Consider the following 25,923-nt stretch of genomic DNA (forward strand, 5'->3'; position numbering starts at 1 on the left):
GCTTTATTACACTGGCTAGGATCTGCCTGTTCTTCTACTTGATCTACTTTGTGTTCTGACCCCAACCATTTGAAAGCAAGTATCACCAGCAATATTTATGTAGCTGAATACAGTGAATACTTTTCTGTCCTCATCTTAGGTATAATAAATAGCATTTGACACTATTATTAATCATTACATAACTTCTTTAAGTTATTTCCTTTCTTGGGTTCTCCTGGTTTTCTTTCTACTCATCTGGCTGTTCTCTCTCAGTATCCTTTGCTGCTTTATCTTCCTTTGTTAAACCTTAGAATCAGAATTTGTAAGCTGTGGACTCAAATGTGGTTTGCAGAAACCAATTTTTTTTTTTTTTTGGCACAATGTTTTAACACTTTTGAAATAGAATACTTTAAAGTGAACAAGCAGTGCACAGTTAGCCACAAATCCCATTACTCTCCAATTTCAGGATGGATTACTCCATTTGTCTTACCCCCATACCCCTATACACATTGAGTTTTTAACCTCTGCTTGAAACGTTGGAATGTTTGTGGTCTCATCCAGATCCAGGACTTTAAATACATCTGTATACTGATAAATCCCAAAGATGTATCTCAAACTTTTACTTCTCCTGCAAAATTTGTTTGTATTTGTCAGAATGCTTATATGTTGTCCCTCCCCACATCTGTCAAAAATATTTAGAGATTTGTTGGCCTTTTTATATTGATTTAAAAGGTATAACACAAAGAATATTTGATGATTGAAATGTAGCAAGAAAATACATAATGCAGAAAGTAAAAAAAGGTTGAACAGATTATTTTAAAAATTCAGTTTATAATGGGAAATTATAAGAATATGTTTGCATAGGAGAGGAATGATTCAGTAATGAGAGAAAAATGGATGAAGGAAAGTGGGAGAATCACATAGGAAGGAAATCACTGAAAAAAATTGGAAGGAATTGGGAAGGGCTTTGAGAGGTAGAGCGACTTTTTTTTTTTTTTTTTTTCCCAAGTCATAAGATAGAAATCTGGTAATGGGGGTTGTAGATCTGTGGTTGAAGACAAGGGAGTTCCTCTCTCGTGCTGTACACTTATTGAAGGTCATCAGTTGAAAATTAGGAACATTCGATAGTTCTGAGGAGAGAAGGTATGAAATCGCAACTCACCAGGAAAATGTAGTAGGATTTCCAGGCAATACTGAGTGCCCTTCAGGTTTAGTGACATCAATTTAAAGACTGGCTTAGTCAGTGTGGGATGTGATTTCTCCAGCAATGTGCTGCTGATTGGATTCACGCAAGGGGACGGTTCCATCAGTGTTAACTTTTGCTAAGCAAATAGGATAATGGGAGAAAAAGGCAAGAAAGTTAAGGGTGTTTGCAAAGCAGTGATTATAAGGATGACTGAACTCTCAGAGGGGCAAAGATGGAAATACAGATAAGAAAGGAATAAAGACAAGTATAAATGTGATAAGATAGTTGTCTCCATAAAGTTAAAAAATTATTGCAGTAGAGGAACTAGAGAGTAAGTGATCTGTGGAGATCAGAGGATGGGCAGGAAAACTAATGGATACATCTGTCACTATTAGGGAGGAGTAAACTATGGGATACAGGCTCAAACCATGGTTAGAAAGGCTAAGAAGATGAGTCAGGGGACCAGTGATTTTTGCTTTAGTGAGTCACAAAATGATTGGAATTCTCCTGCTTTAAAACCTTTTGTTGGCTCACTAACCTATCCCCTATAGAATGGAGTGCCCTCAAAATAAAAAATGTAAAATGTAATCATTCTCGTATTCCTTTTATTTTCAAGTATCAGAAAGGCGAAAAGCATGTTTCCAGTAGCAATTTGATGTTATAGAGCTGATTAATTTATTCAGTGTAGAAGGGATTGAGGTATTTTGGAATGTCAAAAGTCTGCTATTCCATAAGTGTAGTGTTAATATTTTAGAATATTTCTCTCTAAATTTTTTTCTTTGCATGTATTTGTATAACTGATATTATGTAGTGGATAGTGGGTATCTTTTTACTTAAACTTGCTATATGAACATTTTATTAATGAATTTTAAATATTGGAAATGCCTCTTCAAAGACAAAAGTCTTGTTAGAAAATGTTTGTGAAAATATTTGTAAATTGTAATGCATTTTCTTTTTATGGATTCTGGGCCACCTGGGAATTAAAAGATTCCAATATTCTCTTAGAAACCTTTGAGTTGATCAAGGAAGAAGAGTCCAGTAGTGGAATACTTACAAAATAATGAAAATACATTATATATCTAAAGTTGCTATCAATATAGTGCCACTTTCTCATGTTTTTATTTAAATAAATAAAGCAAATTGAATGAATTAATTATTTAACCAAAGATTTTAGATAAAGAGTGAAAAACTTGTAATCCCAGCACTTTGGGAGGCCAAGACAGGGAAATTGCTTGAGTCTGGGAGTTCCAGACAAGCCTGGGCAACATAGTGAGACCCCTGTCTCTACAAAAAGTTTTAAAAAATTAACTGAGTGCCTGCCAGTAGTCCCAGCTACTCAGGAGACTGAGGATGACAGGATCACTTGAACTTGGAGGCAGAGGTTGCAGTGAGCTAAGATTGTGCCACTGTATTCTGGCCTGGTTGACAGAGCAAGACCCTGTCTCACACACAAAAAAAGAAAAATTGCAAATGGAGGAAACATGGTAAATAGGAAAAGAAGTTATAAAATATAATACAGTTGTTAAATTCAAGAAATAGAGAAAAAATAGATATATTCCTAATAAATACAGTTAAGAAAAAAAAATCTCAATGAAATAGACTTTCTACAAAACTATCAGTATTTTATAGAGGTAGACTAGGATTACTAAGGAGGAAATTGAGAAAATTATGATAGTACCAGCTATCAAAAAGGTTTTTGGAACTAATAGATTCACTGATAAATCTTTTAAATTTTTAAAGAAAATTGAAGTTGCTTATATAAAATAAATACTGAACAATGTTATGAAACAAGAAAATGAGGGCATTCTAAAATACTGATTAATCTTAGTTATGACCATATATGTGTGAAAATGTTAAAGAATATGCTAGCAAACATTTAAACGTCTGCTCTACCACTACTGTGTAAGAAATGTGAACATGTTTCAATATAAAGAAATTTATTGACTTGGGAGGCTGAGGTGGGAAGCTCAAGTGCTTGAGCCCAGAGTTTGAGTCCAGCCTGGGCAACATAGCAACAACCTGTCTAAAAAATAAAAATAAAAAAAATGTTGCCATCCTTTATCAGGTTTAATTGGGGAAAAAGATGCTATAATGTAGTTTGAGCTAATTTAGTGTTCATTTCTAATCAAATTATTTGAAAATGAAAATACTTTCATATCATGATAGAATATACTAACTGGTATTAAATCCAAAAGGAAAATACCTTTTAAACTTGTCACCATTAGTATTTAATTTGACTTTAATTCAGCATTGTTATTTAGTGTGATCTGCAGATTGGTGCCAGTCCATGATTTGCTTGTTACTGGTCTGTCAAGAGATAAGTATAGAAATTGAGAGGAAGTGTTTAGAAACTTTTATAGTAGTTTGATAGAGTAATTTCATCTTTTTTTAGACCTAGAAATCAAACATTTGGGCTGGTGTTTTATATCTTGGGCTTATATTAAGACTTTTAAATTTCATTTTTCTAGTTATTTTTACTAGTTTTAAAAATTAGCTTATTTGTCATTAATTTTTGTTAACATTTTAGTAAAGTGTCAGTCTGTGATGAATTGGAAGTAGGAGAAACTGGTCCTTCCCCATAAGTAGTCTGAGAAGCAGTTCTGTGAATCTTGCCACTAATTTAAGAGTATATAGTTGGAAGAGACAAATGTATCACATTCATGGGTGATATAATAATGTTATATATTGAGAAGAGCCAGGGATCCTTTAGAAACTAGTAGAGCTATAAAAATTCAGTCAAGTGAATTCCCAACTTAAAGCTGGAGTGAATACTTCAGCTTTAGGTTTGGAATATTTTTTTCAGTTTTATTATTATTTTATTATTATCGAGTTGTAAAATATTATGTAGAACCAAATCTATTGATTTAATGATGAGACCTAACAAAAAATATAGTGGAAATGCCAGTGATTCTTCCACACTTCAAGAGATGTGTAGTAGGACCCACGAATCGGCCCAGCCCTCGCGTGCACCATGTTTGGCCCCTTCTAGCGTTGCCACCGTGAAGCAAGTGGCTCAACAGCTCTGGCTGAAGGCCGGACTCAACCATGTAAATGTTTCCCAGGCAGCTGCAGACTTGAAACAATTCTGTCTGCAGATTGCTCAACATGACTCTCTGCTGACTGGAGTATCTTCAAGTACAAATTCCTTCAGACCCCAGAAAATCTGTTCCTTTTTGTAGTAAAATGAACCTTTCAAAGGTTTCCCAAGCCACTTCTCATGATACAGTGAATATTCAAAAGAGAGCTACATTTGAAGCCTGTACAAAAGCTTATCGCTGGAACACATGTGCCATAATATACAAACTTCTACTTTTGTCAGTCCTTAATATCTACCTTTCTGAATTTTCATGAATTTCTGTTTCACAAGGGTAATTGTTTTGTATACGCTGGCAGTGGCATACAATGAAACTTAGTATCCAAGATTTTTTTGGATTAAAGAAAGAGATGTGTAATAATGGGAAGAGGTCTAAAATGTGGTTAATATTGTGAGAAACAGAACAGCTTTACATTTTCTAAACTTTGATGAGAATGTCATTAAATAGGAAGCTATGTGATACATGAGTGGACATTTTAATCTAAATATTAATATGTATGGTAACTCAGTTAATGACTTAGCATGTTTTCCTTTAAAATTTTTGTAGAAAACAGAATCTTGGCATTGTCTTCCTCAAGAAATGGACCCTTCCCAAACCTTGGATACATCCCAGACCAGGTTTAATGTGAGAAGAGAAGATACTGAAGTGTCAGACTTCCCCTCTCTGGAGGAGGGTGTATTGACCCAATCAGAAAATCAAGTAAAGGAACCCAACAGAGATCTCTTCTGTTCTCCTTTGCTAGGTAATGCCTCTTTATTTTAACTAGTAGTAATACCTCACATTTGTAAGTTTTGCGGGGACTGCAAGTGTTAACTTTACCCTTTTTGAGTGAAGGAGCTCTGTAGAGACCTACTCAAAGGGGTAAGCTTATTTCTGTTTTTTTAGTTTGTTTGTTTTTGGTTTTTTTACTGGTTAGCTGATCTAGTTATATTAAGTGTGCAGTTGCCTCTCATTTTGTCACATCCTGTTGCTCACAGAAGGCAGAAAGGTGATAACTGTCTACTGTGTGTACCTCCTCAGTCTTGAATTTGCAGAGTTTTTGGGATGAATAATATATTATACTTTGGTTCTCTCAGCAGTGGAGACTCCATGATCCCCCCCAAAAAAAACAAAAAACAAATGTTCATATTTACCTTTTTTGATTTTTAGAATTAATTAAGGCATGTGTTATTATCCTCAGCTTTCAAACCAAAAGTTGACATAAAGAGGAGTGGCTTGTCTGAGGTAGATCTTGCTGCTTTCCTCATAGAACTGATTTATTAGCTCTTTATAAAAGATAAACTTTAAGTACTTTTAAAACCATTAAGGGATTCAATCATGAAGATGGTTTTATAGTTTTGTAAAGAAGCATGAATAGGACTTAATTCAGCAAGTTTTTTGCAAACATAAACTAATGCTATCCAAATCAAGATATTAGTGCCAACATATTCTATGATGTGAATTATTAAAGTCAATTTTAGGTCCACATTTTAAGACGGACGTTGACAAAATTAGAGTACCTTTGTGGGAGGAGATGACTATCTTTTGATAGACAAAAGAGAAGACTTTGCTATGGTCAAATATTTGAAGGGCTGTTATGCTAAAGAGGAAGCAACTTAGTTTTTATTCATTCATGTAACAAATATCTAAGTGCCTCCTGTGTGTTTGATGCTAGGGATATAAAGATGAAAGCTACCTCCTCTTGTGGGAAGGCAATCCAGTAAACAGAAAATAACAGTACCATGGGATTTGTATTATAATGGTGTAGAGCAGGATCTGCAAACTATAGCTTATAGGCCAAGTCTTGATTTTGTACCTTCCATCTGCTAAGAATGATTTTTGCATTTTTAAAGGATTGTAAAAACAAACAACCATAGTATATGTGACAGATTATATATGACCAACAAAACCGAAAATATTTACCATCTGACCTTTCATAAAAAAATGTTTGCTAACTCCTAGTCTAGAGTTTAAAATGAATACATAACTTAAAGGGAAACTGTTTTTCAAATTGATATAAAAAAGAACTTTCTAATAGTCAAAATGATTTAATAGTAGAAAAGGCTATATAACGACAACAAAAAGTGAGCTTCATGTCACTGCAAAATGTCTAGCAAAATTCTGTATTAGGATTTTAGCACTGGGGAGGAGATTGTACTTTGTGACCTAAAATGTTTTTTAATATAAAGTTTTGTAACTCTGGCTTCTCATTTACTATAGAGGGGGCAGAACATTTTAAATTATTGGAGTAGGTTCCTGGATCTGATAGGCAGAGGAAATTTTATCATTGCTGTTTTGTTATGCATAAGTACTAACTGTGATAATTAGGCTTTCACCAATGGCAAATGTCATTGATGATGGCTGGTGCCAGAATGGTTAGATACCTCAAAAAAAAAGGGATCCAAGCTAGTAACAGATGTCCATACTTGAGGAAACAAGAAGCGGTTGAAAGCTGAAAGAAAAAGGCATGGCAAGTAACATACACCACCTTCCCATCTCACACACACACACAAATAATGTTGTACACTTGAGAATCATTAACTCTTCAGTTTTGGCTTGCTCCTTTAGCAAATACTTTTTCCGATTTACCTGATTTAACTGTCCAACTCCACCCTGAAATATTCTTAAATATTTAAGAAGATGCTGAAATGCTGCTTATAACTTACTTGTTACTTACTATTCCTTACTCATACCTAAATAGCTATTTTAGGTACTGAGGATTTCTGTGGGTTCTGAAACCTGGTTAGGGATATCTCTAATTTTGTTTTAGAAAAGACTCTCAGGTTCTTTAAATACGCAGCCTACAGTTAACTGGAAATAGTAAATTTGCTTTACTTGCCCAAAGGTCCCCCTTATAGCATTAGCTCTAGTGTATTTGGGGACTTTGTTAGAAACTCTTCATGATTTTTAGAGGGGTGAAGGACTGTTATGGAGGTTTAAAACTGCTTCTCTGTGCCAAGGCCAAAGAGGAACTATACCAATTGTTCCTTGGTGGCAAAAGTTGTTATTATATATCAGTTTCTCACTTTAATTCATTCAGTAAGTAAATAACTCTCTTTTGAGTACCTATTAAGTGTAGCAGGTACTTTGCTAGGCACTGAGGTTATAGCTATGGATAAAGTAGACACAGTTGACAGTTTATATGGGAAGTGGATCGACGAAAGATTAAAACAAGAGGGTGATGAATTATATGGAAGGTGTGCAGGGTATATGAGCAGTGACAGTACGCGTTTTGACCAAGTGAAGGACAGATGACAACATGGTGAGCTCTGTGAACTCTAGGTTTTCGGTAATTTCAGAACAGGGGGAACAGTGATGTGAGAGAGGAGTCCTCACTTTGTACACAGTGTTACAGGCATTCTGAAATCAAGAGAGTATACTGATTAAAATAAGAATGATTTAAGTCAACATTCAGGAAATCACAATTTTTTTTTAAATTTTTTTCATTAAAGCAGCAGTTCAAACTTTTTGGGTAACAGGATTCTTTTATGCATTTAAAAATCACTGACAACTCCAAAGAGCTTTTGTTTATTTGGGTTATTGATATTTCCCATATTAGAAATTAAAACTGAAACATTTAAAATTTATTAATTCATTGAAAAAGTATATATTTTATAAAACATAACTTTTCTAATACAAAAATGTTTAGCAATATGGTCATGTTTTACTTAAACAATTCTATAATGTCTGACATAATAGAAGACAGCAAAATTCTCATGTCTTGTTTCTGTATTCAGTCTGTTGCCGTATCATACATTCTGTAGCTTCTGGAAAATGTCACTGTATCTTTTTGAGAGAATGGGAGTGAATAAGGCAAATGATATCTTAATATTATTTTGAATAAAATTTCAACAGTAGGTACCTCCTAAGAGTGTCTTAGGGCCGAGGAGCTCCTGTGCTATACTTTGACATAACAGGTGTAGTCTGTATTATGTAAGATGGGAAAAAACACTAATAATAGTTAAGAACATTTGCTAAAAGTTGAAATGCTTGGGTTCAAATCTCACTGTGGCATTTCAGCTACTTGAATGCAGACAAGTTACTTAATGCTTTGTAAGTTTTGTAATCATGTTTCCTCACCGATAAGATATGTATAATAATACCTATCTTTCAAAGTTGTCATGAGGATTAAATGAAATATTGTGTGTTAAGCACCTCGACTTTGTCAGGCTCTCAATAAATGGTAGCTGCTACTGCTGTTGCTTTTATATTATTATTCTAATGCTTGTAGAATTCTCCATATGGCAGCATATGTAGGTGCTTTAAAGTATTACATACGTAAGTAAATAATCAATTTTCAGCATTACTCAGCATTTTTATATTTGAAACTTTGCAGTCATACAAGATAGCTTTGCTTCTCCTGATTTGCCTTTGCTGACCTGTTTGACACAAGACCAGGAATTTGCGTCTGATTCTTTATTTCATCAAAGTGAACTAAGTTTTGCACCTCTGAGGTAGGATGATTTATTTGCATGTAACCTTTCTCCTTTCTTGTTCTATGTTGTTACTAATATTAGTGACTTCAGGCTAAGGTGGTACTTTGAGGTGGGGCTTAGATACTCTTAGGACACACTCTGAAGGTAACAAAGTCCTGTACTAAGACTTGATGCATATTAATTTGGCAGAGTAACGTGTAGAGATGAACTAGACGACAGTAGTTTATTTAAAAATAATTCCTAATGTATTCAGGCATTTCAGGTGTATTTTAATTTAGAAGACACACTGGATTTTCCTTCTCATAAACCTCCCCATCTGCTGCTCATCATCTCTCTCCTCCCTGTCACCCTTATTCTGCAAAAAGCATTTATTTCTAGGTCACTAACTTGTTTGGCACTCTCATTTTGTTCAGCTGTTATTGAATGAGACTAGTTAGCTCTCCTTACCTTATAGGAGATGTGAGTATGAAGTAAGAAGATTTTTATGAACAGACTTATCCAAATTAACAGATACTCCAAATTCATGTCCTTTAGAATAGTCATAATGGGAGAAAAGTCTGGAATTTTCAAAACATATTTGGAATTATTCAAGAATATGTTTTCCTCTTCTAGAACTGAAAAGAAAACCCACCTTAAATTAAAAACTATAGATGTTTAGAAAGTAAAAAGTAACCTCTATCCTTATATATTACCTTATATCACTTTTATGAAAAGTGATCTGTACACATTTTTAGATCATCAACTAATGATTAAGTTACTGTTGTGTTTTGGGAATAGATCACTTCTTGAGTGGTTTCTTTCTCTCTCTCTTTTTTTTTAATCTATCTAGATGGAGTCTTGCTCTGTTGCCCAGGCTGGAGTGCAGTGGTGCCATCATGGCTCACTGTAACCTCTAACTTCTAGGCTCAAGCAATCCTCCTGCCTTAGCCTTCACAATAGCTAGTACTACAGGCATGTGCCACCATGCCCAGCCAATTTTTAATTTTTTTGTAGAGATAGGGTCTTGCCATATTGCCACGGCTTGTCTGGAACTCCTGGGCTTCAGGTGATCCAAAGTGCTAGGATCCCAGGTGTGAGCCATTGTGCCTGGCCTTGCATAGTTTTCAAGAGCACAATAAATGACGACTAGTAAAAAAATTAATGCAGGTTAAATGAAAAATCATGGTGGGCATCATTATGAAAATCACATTCTGTGTCTATTGTTTTAGGAGAAGCCTGAGATAATATCAGGGTTGTAGGGTGGTAGTTCACCTTTTGGTTAAAAAGAATTTTTTTGTTCAGTCATTAACCATCTTAAAGGAGTCTGAAATTAGGAGAGCTTTGTTTTTCAATGCACTTTTCAAATAAACTTGATTTTAGTGACATATGTATTTTCGTATTAGTACTTAAAAATTAAATGTTTTTAATGTGTTATTTATTTATTTTTAACTGTATATTTTCAGGGGAATTCCTGATAAGTCTGAAGATACTGAATGGTCTTCTCGACCATCGGAAGTTAGTGAAGCTTTATTCCAGGCTACTGCAGAAGTAGCTTCAGACTTAGCAAGCAGTTGCTTCAGTGTATCTCAGCACCCACTTATAGGGAGCACAACTGTTGGGTCTCAGTGCCCTTTTTTACCTTCTGAACAAGGGAATAATGAAGAGACTATTTCATCTGTTGATGAACTGAAAATTCCCAAAGACTGTGATAGTTATGATGATCTTTGTTCATATATGTCATGGAAGACACGAAAAGATACACAGCAGCCTGAAACCAATTTAGCTGATAAAGATCAAGTTTCAGTTACAAGTTTATCTGACATAACCGATGAAAACATAGCTACTGAAAGAAGTGACCATTTTGATGCTGCTTATTCATATGGGCAGTATTGGAAACAGGAAGCTTCACCTAAGCAGGCAGAAACATATTTAACCAGTAAGTACCCTGATTCTTTTTCAGATTCATCTGACACAATTGATAAAAATAAAATTTCCAAGGGAAGTTACAGTTTTAGTGTCCCCTTTTCCTATGTGCCATGGAACAAAGAGGGAACTTTGCACCACCCAGAAACGTGTGTAATCAGTAAGGACTGTGTTTCCTTTCCATGTGAAGTTGCTGCTCATTATAATAATAAAATGTCATATTCTTTCTTGTGTTGTTTGTTGGAAAGAAGAGGAAAAGGGGTTCCCTTGACTTCTGATAGTCATTATTTTGAGAATGTTTATTTAAGGGCTCCAGCTGAGATTGAGGTGAAACAAAAGACGGATTCTTTGGAGGGTTATGAAGGAAATGAAGAAGGTTTACAGAAAGAATCATCTCAATGTTTTGAACTAACAGAGACTAGACATAATTTATCTTCAGAAGTGCAACCCAGATCCTCAGGAATAAAGTGTATTAGGAATGTTATAGCTCCTGATAATTCTGTAAAAGTTTCAGAAACACATGTACTCTCCAGGGAACATGATACCTCTAAAATGGAGGCTTCTGGTGGTCCTCTTCAGACTGTTATATCCAACTTGGATGAGACATCAGAACAACTGTATTTTCAAGAGGAAAGAAACCAAAAGGGAACTTCTCTTTTTGGTGAGAAAAACATTGATGCTACTGAAAATATAGCCTTTGAGGCAGTTATTGCCTCTATTGAGCCTTCTAAGAAAGAGAGTACAGTAAATGACATCCAAGCTGACATCAATAAATATTTAACAGATGACAGCCAAGAGAGAGAACCAAAAAATCCAGATCTTTCTCCATTAAATTATAAAGATGAAAACTCTTTATTTGATAGGCTTAAACATACATGCTATCAGTCTACTCCTGGGGTGTTTGAACCAGCAGCTTCAAAACCATTGTTGCATATAAAGGATGATAATGATAGCTTCCTATACTGGCATCCAAATTTAAAATCACCCCCTAATGCTGTTCAGAAAATGTTCATTAAGCCACTTTGTGTTATTCCAGAGCTTAAGTCATCTGCTTCTTTGAGTGAAAAATCTTACAACCAGACTGTTGGTCTTGGCAAAACACAGTCCACTTTATTTCAGTGTGATATAAGCAATGAACCATTTCTTCCCTTTGGGAAGATAAAGTCTGTTCCTTCTCTTGACCTTGCAGAGAAGGTAGGATCTTCAGATGTTATTTATCATGTGAAAGTATTAACTTCAGATTCTTTGGTTTTACAAGATTTAAAGCAGCCAACCTTTGAAGAAGTTGCAGATTACTCAGACTTTAATTTGGGTAAGGATGTTAACTATAGTAATACCATTAAAGGTCCACCTGCAGCTATAGGAAGCAGCTTTTCAGCAAACTTGGTGGCATGTGATGCAAAGTCACAAGGTGCTTTTACCATTGACTAGTGATGCATCATTAATTGCAGTCGCCCAAGAGACATTGCTGAAAGCTGATATAGGCCAAGGTGAAATTCCTTGGCCTGTGGGAGCTGAGTCTAGTTTTACTATGCATACAATTATCAAAATGACTCCTATTTTGTAGAGGGCCTGCAGGGGAAGGCTGAGTCTGACATCATTACTCTGGATGGCCTAAATGAAAACGCTGTTGTGTGCAGTGAAAGAATTACTGAACTACAAAGAAAGGTGAGACACAATAAAATGATAGTTGTAAGAAACATGGCCTTTTTCAGTATTGTCTCAGGAAATGGTATTGTTTGTGTTTATTTTACTTTTTACTGTTTCCTGGGTACATGACCAATGTGATTTGACTGGTGAGTACGTTGAGCTAGCAGCTTTAGAGAATTTTCATGATGATCTAGAGATGCATGACAGTTCCCTGCACTGGCAGCCTACTTTACAACTACCATCTGAGAAGGAAAGCAATTTTGAAAAGTCCGTAAGTTTTTCTATTTGACATTTTTTCTGGGCGGGGAGAGGAATATTTTATTTGAAAAAATTTCAAATTTTATTTGAAAATATTTTATTTGAAAAATTATATCTTTCATTACCAGCTTGTAACTTGTACCTGTTCTTTATCTGATATCCAGGAATATGTTCCATTAGAGGTTGGTATAAAAGAAATGTTTATGTTTCGTAGACTGTAAGACTTAGTTCTGGGGTGTCTTGGAAAAGGCCATCCCCTGGGGCTCCAGGCCTTTCATACTGAGGCAGCCTAACTCTTCCTAGTTGTGTCAGCAATAGTCTTTAGACAGTGTTAAGATTAGAGTTATTCATGGGAACATTCAGAAGGTTGTACTTTGAATGTTTCCCTCTGGTCTTCAATGTACAAGCCTTGAAACAGTCCCTGGAATATTTAAGTATTTCTTTTTAGAAGCTCCTGAAAGACTTGACTTCAGAGGTGTCTTGAAAGTTTTAAGACCTATGTTTGACCAGGAAGGATAATGAAGTGCTTAATGTCCAAACTGACCAGTGCCTCTCCAAAGGGAAGTATCTCCTTCCCAAATGAGCAACACACTAATGTATATACATGTCCCTTCCCTCTCTCTATTTATATCATTATTACCATTGTGTGTATACTAGAAACTGGCAGCTCTAAGGTGTCATAAAAATTTTATGTCAGCCTTTTTTTTTTTTTTTTTTTAAGTTCTGGGGCACGTGTGTAGAACGTGCAGGTTTGTTACATAGGTGTACACGTGCCGTGGTGCTTTGCTGTACCCATCAACCTGTCGTCTACATTAGGTATTTCTCCTAATGCTATCCCTCCCCTAACCCCCTACCCGCAGACAGGCCCCAGTGTGTGATGTTCCCCTCCCTGTGTCATTCTTTTATAGAAGGCTTTTATTTGCTTGGATCTTTGGATCCCTTGGCATTAATGTTCCTCTGGTCCTGTTGAATGAATATCCTCTTTTGTTGTCTGGTACTGTAAGTCCCAAGGTGGGCCCTACTTCCTTGTGATATATCCTCATATCCTGTTATTAAATACAGTTAGATAAAATAGTGATGTACTTAATGTTATTTCTCTTTTCCTGTTTTCCTATGTATAAGATTGACATATTTTTGTAAAGCTCTATTAGTTTGGGTTACACCCACATTTAGACCTTTAGGTTCAGATTGTTGGTAGAAAATGAACAAAGATACTATGATGAACTTTTATTTATAATTTATTACATTTATTAAAATTTTTTAAACACAGAATCACTAGGTTAGTTTTATTTTCTTCAGTATTCTAAACTAGGCATTCTTTAATTTTAATCTGATAACAGTGGGGATGAAAATGATAGTTAACACTTTGTGCTCAAGTACTGTGCTAAGAGGTTACATGTATGTATCAATTCATTTTTGTCCTCTGTCAATTCTGTCAAATAGAATTGTTAGAGATTATTATCATCCCTATTTTACTATTGAGACTTAGAGGATTTAAGAACTTGCTTATCATTATTCAGCAATTGGGGGAACCAGTGTTTGAAACTAACCATGTCTATGTACTTAACCACCATACCATAAACTGTCCCCCGTCCCCCCACCCCAGAATTTTAACTATTCTTGATGAAACTGAGGTTAAGATTTTGCGTTATTTTGGCAAGAGTAGAGGTTTTGAAGGAGATTGCCTAAAGTTGCATTCAATAACAATGAGAAACAAAGTAACAACTCTTAAAGTGTTCTAAATTTTTAATACTACTTTTGTGACTTATATCAACCTTTCATGTAGATAAAATGTATTTTAAAAATAAAGATATATAGGTTCAGTTAATGTGCAGAGACTAGCTTTGACCACTGCTCCAAATTTTAATCTGTCCTTAAATATAGCCTGAAGTATAATCTTTCAATCTAAGGAAGATGCTATTATTCCCTATTGTCTTTCAGTTGCAGCTCTATCTGTCTTAGTCTTAGATCTAGGAGTTATTTAATGTCAATATCAGAAAAGCAAGGAGCCAGATGTGGTAGTACTTTTTCTGTGTGGCTTACCTTGCTTTCAGGGGCTTGCTTACTCCTTGGTTGCTTCCTTACACTCCTCATCTTTGTCACAGAAGAGTCATTCATACTTACTTTTATATCTACTCATCATAAATGATTATTTGGGTATCCACGTATGTATGATGCAGCTCGGAACTGTGAAAAGAACAGAGATTGGGAGTCAAAATCCAGTTCAGTTACTTTGTTAGCCTTGTGTCTTGAGCAAATGACTTTGGAGGATCACTTTCCTGATCTGCATAAGGAAATAGGAATAGTAATAATCAACCTCATATATTGTACTATTAAATGGGGTAGACCGGGCGCGGTGGCTCAAGCCTGTAATCCCAGCACTTTGGGAGGCCGAGACGGGCGGATCACGAGGTCAGGAGATCGAGACCATCCTGGCTAACACGGTGAAACCCCGTCTCTACTAAAAAAATACGAAAAACTAGCCGGGCGAGGTAGCGGGCGCCTGTAGTCCCAGCTACTCAGGAGGCTGAGGCAGGAGAATGGCGTGAACCCGGGAGGCGGAGCTTGCAGTGAGCGGAGATCGCGCCACTGCACTCCAGCCTGGGCGACAGAGCGAGACTCCATCTAAAAAAAAAAAAAAAAAAAAAGGGTAAGTTATATAGCATTTATATAGTTCCTGGTTGTTAGTTCTCTTCACTTAGCTGAAACGAGACTATTAGAGTCTCTGGTGGTTTCCTACTTTCTATTGTTATTTTGTTTTTCTTTCTCCTTGTTCTTGGTAGCAGCACATAATTAATATGCTATTTTTTTTTTTTTTTTTTTTTTTTTGAGACAGAGTTTTGCTCTTGTCATCCAGGCTGGAGTGCAATGGCACGATCTCAGCTCACTGCACCCTCAGCCTCCTAGGTTTAAGCAGTTCTCCTGTGGCAGCCTCCCAGGTAGCTGGGATTACAGGCACCTGCCATCACGCCTGAATAATTTTTTGTATTTTTAGTAGAGATGGGGTTTCACCATGTTGGCCAGGCTAGTCTCAAACTCCTGATCTCAGGTGATCCACCTGTCTCGGCCTCCGAAAGTGCTGGGATTACAGGTGTGAGCCACCGCGCCAGGCCTAATATGCTATTTTAGTACCTCTTGTTTTGGCTATTTAACTCTAAAAATTATTTAAGATTTAAGCCTTAGATTTCTTTCCTCTTCTTACCCCCGCCACCTTTGGAGACCTAGTTGCCTATCTCTGTGGATGATTATCACCTCTGTTTTTATACCCTGATATTTGTCTAATTTATTTTGTATGTTTTCTTGTGAACATTGTCATCACCCCAAATTCAACTTGCCCTATAGCAAAATAACTCATATTTTTCCTAAAATTAGACTCACTTGTAGAGTTTCTGAGTTTTTATGAAAGGTATTAGTATTTTTCTGGTTTCTTGGTCATCTTTAATTCTTTCTTCATTGTTGATTAAACATTGGGAAGATAAACTAATCTTGATTTCTTTTTCTTCTGGTTCTTTCCATTTTCAATTAGCAATGAAGATCTGCTGGTTTCTTAAATAAATACTTCTCATATTTTTCATTTTACATTTTCTTTTGTATTACCTACTTTTTTTTTTCTTTGAGACGGAGTCTCCTGCTGTTGCCCAGACTGGAGTGCAGTGGCGTGATCTCGGCTCACTGCAAGCTCCACCTCCCGGGTTCACGCCATTCTCCTGCCTCAGCCTCCTGAGTAGCTTGAACTACAGGTGCCCGCCACCACGCCCAGCTAATTTTTTGGATTTTTAGTAGAGACGGGGTTTCACCGTGTTAACCAGGATAGTCTCGATCTCCTGACCTCGTGATCTGCCCGCCTCCGCCTCCCAAAGTGCTGGGATTACAGGTGTGAGCCACCGTGCCTGGCCGGTATTACCTACTGTAATAGTTCTGTATTTTGAAACTTTAACATAATGAAATTTTTTTGACGTCAAGCTTGCAATCAAAATTTTTCTTTATTTCTGTGTTTGAAAGCTGTAGAAGAAAAACTGCTATAAACTATAAACACACACTCTCTCACAAGTGTCTATATATTATGTATGGTCATGCCACACTGTGATAGTTAATTGCAGACTGCATATATGATGGTAGTCCCATAAGATTAAAATACTGTATTTTTACTCTACCTTTCCTATGTTTAGATATGTTTAGATACACAAATACCGTTGTTTTACAGTTGCCTACAGTATTTAGAACAGTAACATGCTGATAGGTTTGTAGCCTGGAAGCAGTAGGCTAGACCACTAGCCTAGGTGCGTAGTAGGCTACACAGTAGTAGGTTTGTGTATGTCACTCTGTGATGTTTGCACAACAACAAAATTGCCTAACAACACATTTCTCAGAACAAATCCACATCATTAAGTGATACATGACTGCATATTATATATATGCATATATCTTTATGTATATTTATGTGTATTTATATATGTGTGTGTATATATATAGGCTGTACTTCAAAAAAGTTTCCTGTAGGAGTGAGGTAATTGAAAACTGGGAACTTTGTGCTATGTGGAGAACAGGGCTTCTTAGCAGCATTATCGTTTTGAGTTGGATAATTTTTTGTTATGGTGGGAGGCGTGTTTCCTGCTTATTGTAGAATGTTTTGCAGAGTCCATCCCTGGCCTCTATTCACTAGATACTAGTAACATCCTCTCCCATCACAAGTTATGACAGCAAAAAATGTTTCCAGGCATTGTCAAATGTCCCTTGATGGGTACAAAATCTTCACCAGTCGAAAAGCACTGGTCTAGAGAAACCTGTATGGGCAGTAGATGTAGATATAGAAATAGATATGGAATATTCATTTCCACACTTCACACGGCTTCCTAAGAATGTTCATTACTACACAATGAAAAATTGATGAAAGAGGATAGAAAAATTCATGCTTGTATACATTTTTAGACTTCATCCTGAGAAGATATGACTGAAATAATCTTTTTAGGGAAATAAAGACAACCTAAAATTGATATATATTTTTATGTGAGGGTGCACTGTGAATTTGGTGAAAAGTTGTACATGTTTAGGTATTAATGTCACCAATATTGGTTTCTGATTTCTTTTCTAGCAAGGACTTGTGACCTGATGAAACATTAGGAACTTATTTTTGAGCAGTTAACCTTTACTTCACTACCAATTTATAGTCTCCATTACTTTTGTTTTAAGAAGTTTGAGGACTTATGGTTGTTGGCAACTGATCACAGTTATAGTTCTTTGATACTCTCATTTTCCTTCTAAACATTTGTGAGTTTCTAGAAAATATTCCTGTTTCTTTTTCCTTCTTACTCTTTCTTGCCCACAGTGCACCTCTCTACCTTAAAAAGAAATACCTGAGCTTGTCAAGAATAATCCCATGGTTCAAATTCTGCAATGATCATAAGGCGCAAACTTCTGAGTAACAACACTTCTAGGTATACTATCTATAATATTTTATGTAAACAGATTTCTAAGCCCTCAGGATGATTTATAGAGTCTTCTCAGAGTTGACCCAACAAGATATGACCTATATATGAATTCAGAAGGTTTGAGATTATGATCTTAAGTAACTAGTGTAACTTCTCAGTGTTCATCTTTATAAAAATGAGGGATTATTTTTAGCAGATGAAGTTTGAAATTAATATCTTATTTCCTTCATTTCTTCATAGGTGGGTCATTCTAATCTGGGCATTAATGAGTCTTTTTCATTTTTATTGCCTTCATTTGTTCCACATAAGCTAACAAGAGAGTCGGAATATCACTCTTCAGATCTCAGAATGTTGAGAATGTCTCCTGACACTGTGCCAAAGGCTCCTAAACATTTAAAAGCAGGTATGTAGAAAAAGGAGATGGTAAATGTCCTACTTATGGATACCTTGTGAAAAAAATATTTTACTAGGTCTAATTTTTTTATTTTTTAATATCTGTAATAATTATACTTCAGATTAGATGTGTTTAGAAATCCTGTCTTAGTCTCTTCAGACTGCTATTACAAAAATATCTTAATACTTTAACTGTGGCTTATAAACAACAGAAATTTGTTTCTTGCAGTTCTAGAGGCTGGCAATTCCAAGATCAAGTGCTGGCAGATTCCGTGTCTTCTGTGGGACTGTTTGCCATAGATGACATGTTCCTTTGTGCCCTGCTGTGGTGGAAGGGGCAAGGGGTTTCTCTGGAATCATTTTTATAATGGGCACTAATCCCAAACATGAGGCCTGTGTCCTCATGATCTAATTACTTCCCAAAAGCCCTGCCTCCTAATTTCATCACCTTGGGGATTAGGATTTCAACCTGTACTTCTCAGGGGGGCCACAAACATTCAGACCATCACAAATCCGCTGATCTTTTATTAGAGGAGTCATTTGGTTTTTCATTGCATTCTACGTGACAATATTTAGAACTGAATTATATGGAGGAGTCTGATGTTAGAATCTGTTTATTCCTTTGTGTGACTTGAAGGGAAAAAGGAATTGATTGAGCCCAAGATGACAAGAGTGGATGCAAATAAGTTTGTAGAAAGGAAATTGAGAGAAATCAGTTTTGAGGTAAAAGCAAGATTATCTGCTGAGGGAGGTGAGTAGTGGTGGAAGTAGGTTAGAGGCTTTGAGGAGAGTGGTTTGGTGAAGACTTATAGTTCGTGTTGAAGTGAATTTGAGATGGAGCTGACCAAGGGAAAGTAAAAGGATTGGAGGGCAATTCTGAGAAGTCAGCTCAGGTTAGTGATAATGATTTTATAATGTTGTCAGCCTGTACAGAATCTCTGATTTATTTTTCCTGCTAACACTCAGGAATGGAGATGATGAATTACAGTATCGATCCTTGGTTCAGGAATACATTGAATGGGTATGGTAGAAGGACAGCAGGCAAAGAGAGAAGAGTTGATCACCTATTGGTTTCAGCTTACATAGGGAAAGAGAAGCCAGAAGAGTTGTTATTCTAGGAGAAAATAGAAGGACCAGAGATTTGTTTATGATGTTGATTAGATGAGGTGGGAATAAGTTATTGAGAGCACTAGAAGAATAGGCAATTTTTGGTTAGATTGAATAAGTAGATTTAAATGAGGAACAGTTTGAAGAGTGATGAAATCCATTAAATAGCCCTGGGATTGGATGGTAGAAATTGAATAATAATTACTGGAGTAAATAAAATTTTGGGTCAGGTACAGTGTCTCAAGCTTGTAATCTCAGTACTTTGGGAGACTGAGGTGGCAGGTTCACTTGGAAGAGTTTGGAAAGGATTGGTATTAACTGTTTTTGAATAGAAATTACTGTGAAACTACCTGGGCTGTTCTTGTAGGAAGTTTATAAATTACTAATTTCATCTCTTTCCTTGCCATAAGTCTATTTAGATTTTACATTTTTCATGAATCAGCTTTTGCAATTTGTGTCTTAAATAGAACTTGTCCATTTAGCTAGGCTGTCTGTTACATATATCTGTTCATAGTATTCCCATGTAATCCCTTTCATGTCAGTAAGGTTAGCTACAATGCCCTCTCTTTCATTCCTGATTTTAGTAACTTAAGTTTTCCCCTTCTTTTTTTCTCCCTTTGGTGAATCTAGTTAAATTTTGTCAATTTTGCTGATTTTTTCAAATAAGCTGGTTTATTTTTTCTAATCTTTATTTTTCTTTTCTGATTTTTGTTTCTTTTTTTTCATTCTAGTCATTATTTTTCCTTCATTCCGTTTGCTTTGGGTTTAGTTTGCGCTTTTTTTCTGTTTTTTTAAGGTGTACAGTTAGGTTATTGATTTAAGCTCTTTCTTATTATTATTACAAGTATGTGTAAAAATTGATAAATTCCTAACCGCTGTGTTAGCTGCATGCCCGAAGTTTTGGCTTATTATATTTTTGTTTTAGTTCATCTAAACTTATTTTCTAGTTTACATTGTGATTTTTCTGCATTTACCCTTTGGTTATTTAGGAATGTGTTGTTTAATTTCCTTCTGTTATTATGTTTCACCTGATTCCATTTTGGTTGGAAAACATACTTTGTATGATTTGTCTTTTTAAGTTTTATTGAGGCTTATTTTATGTTTTAACATGTAGTTTATTCTGTAGAATGTACAGTTTGTACTTGAGAAGAATGTGTATTCTGCTGTTGTTAGGTGGTGTGTTCTATAGATGTCTCTCAGCTCTATTGGGTTGGGTTTAGGTGTTCAAGTCTTCTGTTTCCTTGTTGGTCTTCTGACTGTTTTCTCCATTTTCAAAAGGAGGGTATTGAAGTCTTCAACTCTTATTGTTTGTCTTTCTCCCTTTTTTTCTCTCAGATTTGCTTCACGTATTTTGACATTATGATGTTAGATCCATATATTTTTATAATTGTTATATATTCCTAATGAATTGACCTTTTTTTTTTTTTGGAGACAGTCTTGTTCTGTTGCCCAGGCTGAAATGCAGTGCATGGCTTACTGCAACCTCTGCCTCCTGGGTTCCAGTGACTCTTGTGCCTCAGCCTCCTGAGTAGCTGGGACTGTAGGCGTGTGCCATCACGTCCAACTAATTAGAATTGACCTTTTAATTGTTATAAATTGTTCCTCCTTATTCCGAGTAACTTTTTTTTTGTTTTAAAGTCTGTTTGTCTTAGGTTAGAATAGACACTTCAGCTCTTATGGTTGCTGTTTGTATGGTTTATCTTTTAAAATCACTCTACTTTCAACCTATTTGTATTTTTTAAATAAAAAATGATGTATCTGCTGTAAAGAGCATATAGTTAAATCTTGGGTTTTTAATTATAAAATTCTATCTAATTATTTTTGCCTTGTGATATGATTATTTAATCTGTTTGCATTTAATGTCATTATTGATGTGATTGGATTCACATTTTCTGGCTTACATTTGATTTTTCATGTGTCTTGTGTCTTTTTTCTTCTCTGTTCCTCTTTAATTATTGCATAAAGTGAATATTTTCTAGTATGACACTTTCAGTTTAATTTTTTAAATGATTTTCTAGGTGGTTTTTTTTTTTAAAGTTATATTCTTAGTGATTACTCTGGGGCTTATAATATTTATCTTATCAGAATATACTTCTGATTTATACTAACTTAATTCTAGTGTGATACAGAAACTTTACTCCTATATAGCTCTATTCCCTCTTTTTTTTTTGGTGTCATTATTATACATACTACTCACACACATGTATAAATGCCTTTAAGTTTTTTTTTGTTTGTTTTTTGTTTTGTTTTTTTTTAGTTGGGGACTTGCTCTGTTGCCCAGGTTGGATTGCAGTGGCATGATCATAGCTCACTCTAACCTGGGCTCAAGTGATCCTCCTGCCTCAGTCTCCTCTGTCGTGAGGACCATAGGTGTGTACCACTACACTGAGCTAATTTTTCAAAAAAATTTTTTTGTAGAGATGGGATCTCACTACATTATTGGTCTCGAATTCCTGGGCTCAAGCAGTCCTCCCACCTTGGCCTCTCAAAGTGCTGGGATTATACATGTAAGCCACCATGCCCAGCTGCTTTATGTATTTTCAAATTGCTTTTAAAATCAGTTAAGAGAATACAGGAAATGAAGCATATCTTTTTGTAGTTACCAATGTAATTATTTTTACTAGCACTATTTGTTTTGTTATGAAAATGTTACTACTATCTGGTGTTACTTGTTTTTCAGCCTTTGGAACTTTCTATATTCTTGTAAGGTGGATCTGCAAGTTTCCTGTTTTTGTGTATCTGGCATGTTTTTATTTCATCTTTTTGAGAGATAGTTTTGCTGGGGTTGGAATTCTTGGTTGACAGTCTTTTTCTTTTTCTTTTTTTTTTTTTTTTTTGAGACAGAGTCTGGCTCTGTCGCCCAGGCTGGAGTGCAGTGGCCGGATCTCAGCTCACTGCAAGCTCCGCCTCCTGGGTTTACGCCATTCTCCTGCCTCAGCCTCCCGAGTAGCTGGGACTACAGGCGCCCGCCACCTCGCCCGGCTAATTTTTTGTATTTTTTGTAGAGACGGGGTTTCACCGGGTTATCCAGGATGGTCTCGATCTCCTGACCTTGTGATCCGCCCGTCTGGGCCTCCCAAAGTGCTGGGATTACAGGCTTGAGCCACCGCGCCCGGCCAACAGTCTTTTTCTTTTCAGCACTTTGAATATGCCTCTTCACTATCTTCTGGCCTCCATAGTTTTGGATGAGAAGTCAGCTATTACCTTATTCATGTTCTCTCGTATGTAATTTGTTTTCTCTTGTTGCTTCCAAGATACATTCTTTGTCTTTCACTTCAGTATCTTGGTTATAATATATCTCCCTGTGGATCTCTGTGCTTATTCTACTTTGAGCTCACTGAACTTGTCAGATGTATAGTTAATATCTTTTATCTAATTTGGGAAGTTTTCAGCCATCATTTCTTTGAGGATTTTTTCTGCTTCTTTCTCATTTTTCCCCAGTTATCATCTCATGCATCGCAATCCACATATATCAGCACCCTTAATCTTGTCTCACTGGTCTCTAAGCCTTTGTTTGTTTTTCTTCATTCTTTTTTCTGTCTTTTCTTCAGTTTGCATAATCTCTATTCATTTATCTTGATGTTTGCTGATTTTTTTCTTCTGTCTGTCCATATCTACTGTTGAGCCTCTAGTGAATTTTTCACTTCAGTTACTGTACTTTTCAGCCTTAGAATTTCCATTTTGTTATTTTCTAGGTTCTGTCTTTTATTCTGTATTTGATGTGACTTTGCTGTCATACCTACCTTTAATTCTTTAAGCATACTTTTCTTCCCTTTGAACATGTTTATAATAGCTGCTTTTAATTGTTAGTGGCTAAGCCCAATGCGTGGGCCCTCTGAAAGGCAGATTTGCCTATTTTGTTCCCCCTGTGAGGAGGTCACACTTACTTTTGCACGTCTTACTTTTCTGTTGTTCTAAACTGGACATTTTGGATAATATCTTGTTGCAACTCTGGATATTGATCCCTTCTCTGGGCTGGTAATGTTTGATATTTTTGTTTAGTTATTTAGGGTCTGGTTTGGATTAGTTCTTAATTGCTCACCACCAGGATCTTCATTGTTTTCGCCAGTGTCCTTAGGCTTGAGCTTTTTATGCTCTGTTTCAAATAAAGTCATTCTCCTTATGGAGATGTGTGGAGCTCTCTGTTCTTATGGCTTGCCTCTCCTGGGCAGAGGCTTTGCGGCACTGCTCTGTATCTGGGGACAGGTTCATTAGTCTACTTCTCTTGGAATAACACACCCGTTCTCTATGATTGTGATACTGAAAGGGGTAGTAGTTAGTCCCTGTGCTTAGATTGCCTCTCCTGGAGTGGACCCTCACTCTACCTATGAGCTGGGGTAGGGGTGATTAGAGCTTAGTATTTTCAGCTTGGAATAAATCTTCCACTCTGTAAGTGGGGACTGGGTGCAGGTCGGTTGCTTCTTGTGTTCTTTCTTTTTCTCTTATTAGCAAACATCAACAACCAGTGTTCTTTCTTTGCAGCCTTTCTCCCATGACATTCTGCCTTACCTTATGGTTTATATCTACTGATGTACCCAGGTGTACCATTTTAATTATTTGGTTAAAATGGTACATCTTATTTCTACCAGTAAGATCCTGAGCTCCTCAGTTATCTCTCAGAATAGTATTGTGGTGTATGGGCTGACATTAAGATTTAATATTATGTGCAGTCTTGACATCTGAAATTGCGAGGTCCTCAAAGGGCCTAACCACAAGTTTACCTGCCAGATATGCCCTCCCCTCTGTGGGAGACGCTTCCTACACAGCCAGTTCTTCTATCAACGAGACCAACTGCCAACTGTATTCTAATTTATCCAAACTTGTTTCCAGTTTATCTTGTAATTTAAACTATTCAAATTATGTTAAGTGTAGCTACTTTACCTGATACGTAAATTATCTTAACTCATACTTTGGAGCCAATTTGAGATGAAGCTCGGCAGTCACTTTCTGCTTGTTATGAAATAGGACCCAGAGGTTTCCCAATAAAAAATAAAAAATCAGGGCAACTAATATCAAGGGACCATTTCAATACAATATGAATCAAACATGGACATAAATATTTCTTTCATTTGCCTCCTCTTCACCCTATTGATGAGGGAGGGATTCCTGGTACTCAGCCTAATAGATTTCCATCCCATGCTAACCTGTGAAATTATTCAAACAAGCCAATCACATCCTCCTACAGAAATAAAAAAAATCACCCTCTCTTCTTGCTACTGTAAGGCTGCCTCCCATAGTTTCTGTTTACTCATTCTGTTCACATGTACAACCCCCATGTGGCCCTGCATGACCTGGTATCTTCCCCAGCTGTGAGTATATGTGACTAATAAATACCATCAGTCTCCTCTGTCCAGTGTTGTATTTAGCCAATCCAGAACCATCAAGCAGGAATCCCTCCCTCATCAATAGGGTGAAGAGGAGGCAAAGGAAAGAAATATTTATGTCTATGTTTGATTCATATTGTATTGAAATGGTCCCTTGATATTAGTTGCCCTGATTTCTTATTGGCAAACCTCTGGATCCTATTTCATAACAAGCAGAAAGTGACTGCCGAGCTTCATCTCAAATTGGCTCCAAAGTATGAGTTAAGATAATTTACATATCAGGTAAAGTAGCTACACTTAACATAATTTGAATAGTTTAAATTACAAGATAAATTGGAAACAAGTTTGGATCTGGATTGTTGAAAAAGAATTGGTGACACCATTAGAAAGTAGGGTAGTCAATTTAGTTTTGGACATACTGAGTTTGATTTGTCAGGAGATCATTTGGTTTGAAGTGTCTTCAAAGCCGATTGAACAAATGGGAAATAGGAAATACAAATTTGGAAGTTCTTAAATAATTCATGATTAAAATTATGCCATAAGAGTAGTTAAGCTTTCTGAAGGAGCATTGGTAGAGAGAAAAGCAAAATGTCAAGGATTAGTACCTCATGGAATACAATAGCAGAAAGAGGCCAATAGAAAATACCAAAAAGGACAGCTACTTTGTTTAAATTCTTACTCTGATTTAGTTCTTACCTCTTCAGTTTCCATTTCCATTTCTTAGTGCCTTTACCATGTCACGCTGGATTTTGTTGCACGTACATTTAGGATTGCTATGTCTTCTTGGTGGATTGATCCTTTATCATTATGTAAGATTCCTCTTTGTCCCTAGTAATTTTCTTTGTTCTGAAGATTATCTTATATAGCCAATCCTACATAATAGTTCTTTTCTTTCTTCTTCTTCCTCTTCTTCTTCTCCCCCTCCTCCTCCTTTTCTTCTTCTTCTTTCTTCTTCCTCCTCCTCCTCTTTCTTCCTCTCCTTCCTCCTCCTTCTTCTTCTTCTTCTTCTTCTCCTTCTCCTTCTCCTTCTCCTTCTCCTTCTTCTTCTCCTTCTTCTTCTTCTTCTTCTCCTTCTCCTTCTTCTTCTTCTCCTTCTTCTTCTCCTTCTTCTTCTCCTTCTCCTTCTCCTTCTTCTTCTCCTTCTTCTTCTCCTTCTCCTTCTTCTTCTTCTTTCTTCTTTCTTCT

General features: G+C 36.2%; 1 protein-coding gene across 1 annotated transcript in view; it reads left to right on the forward strand.

Moving 5' to 3' along the window:
• ALMS1 (Alstrom syndrome protein 1) overlaps window positions 1-25,923 on the forward strand; it is a 249,438-nt gene that overhangs the window by 45,019 nt on the left and 178,496 nt on the right. Inside the window, exons 3-7 of the mRNA XM_011980691.1 lie at window positions 4,807-5,002; window positions 8,576-8,693; window positions 10,118-10,590; window positions 12,145-12,245; window positions 18,224-18,317. Coding sequence (XP_011836081.1) covers window positions 4,807-5,002; window positions 8,576-8,693; window positions 10,118-10,590; window positions 12,145-12,245; window positions 18,224-18,317 — 982 coding nt within the window. The remainder of the gene's footprint in view (window positions 1-4,806; window positions 5,003-8,575; window positions 8,694-10,117; window positions 10,591-12,144; window positions 12,246-18,223; window positions 18,318-25,923) is intronic.

The sequence above is a fragment of the Mandrillus leucophaeus genome, unplaced genomic scaffold (assembly GCF_000951045.1).
Source record: "Mandrillus leucophaeus isolate KB7577 unplaced genomic scaffold, Mleu.le_1.0 Scaffold216, whole genome shotgun sequence".
NCBI classification, from domain to species: Eukaryota; Metazoa; Chordata; class Mammalia; order Primates; family Cercopithecidae; genus Mandrillus; species Mandrillus leucophaeus.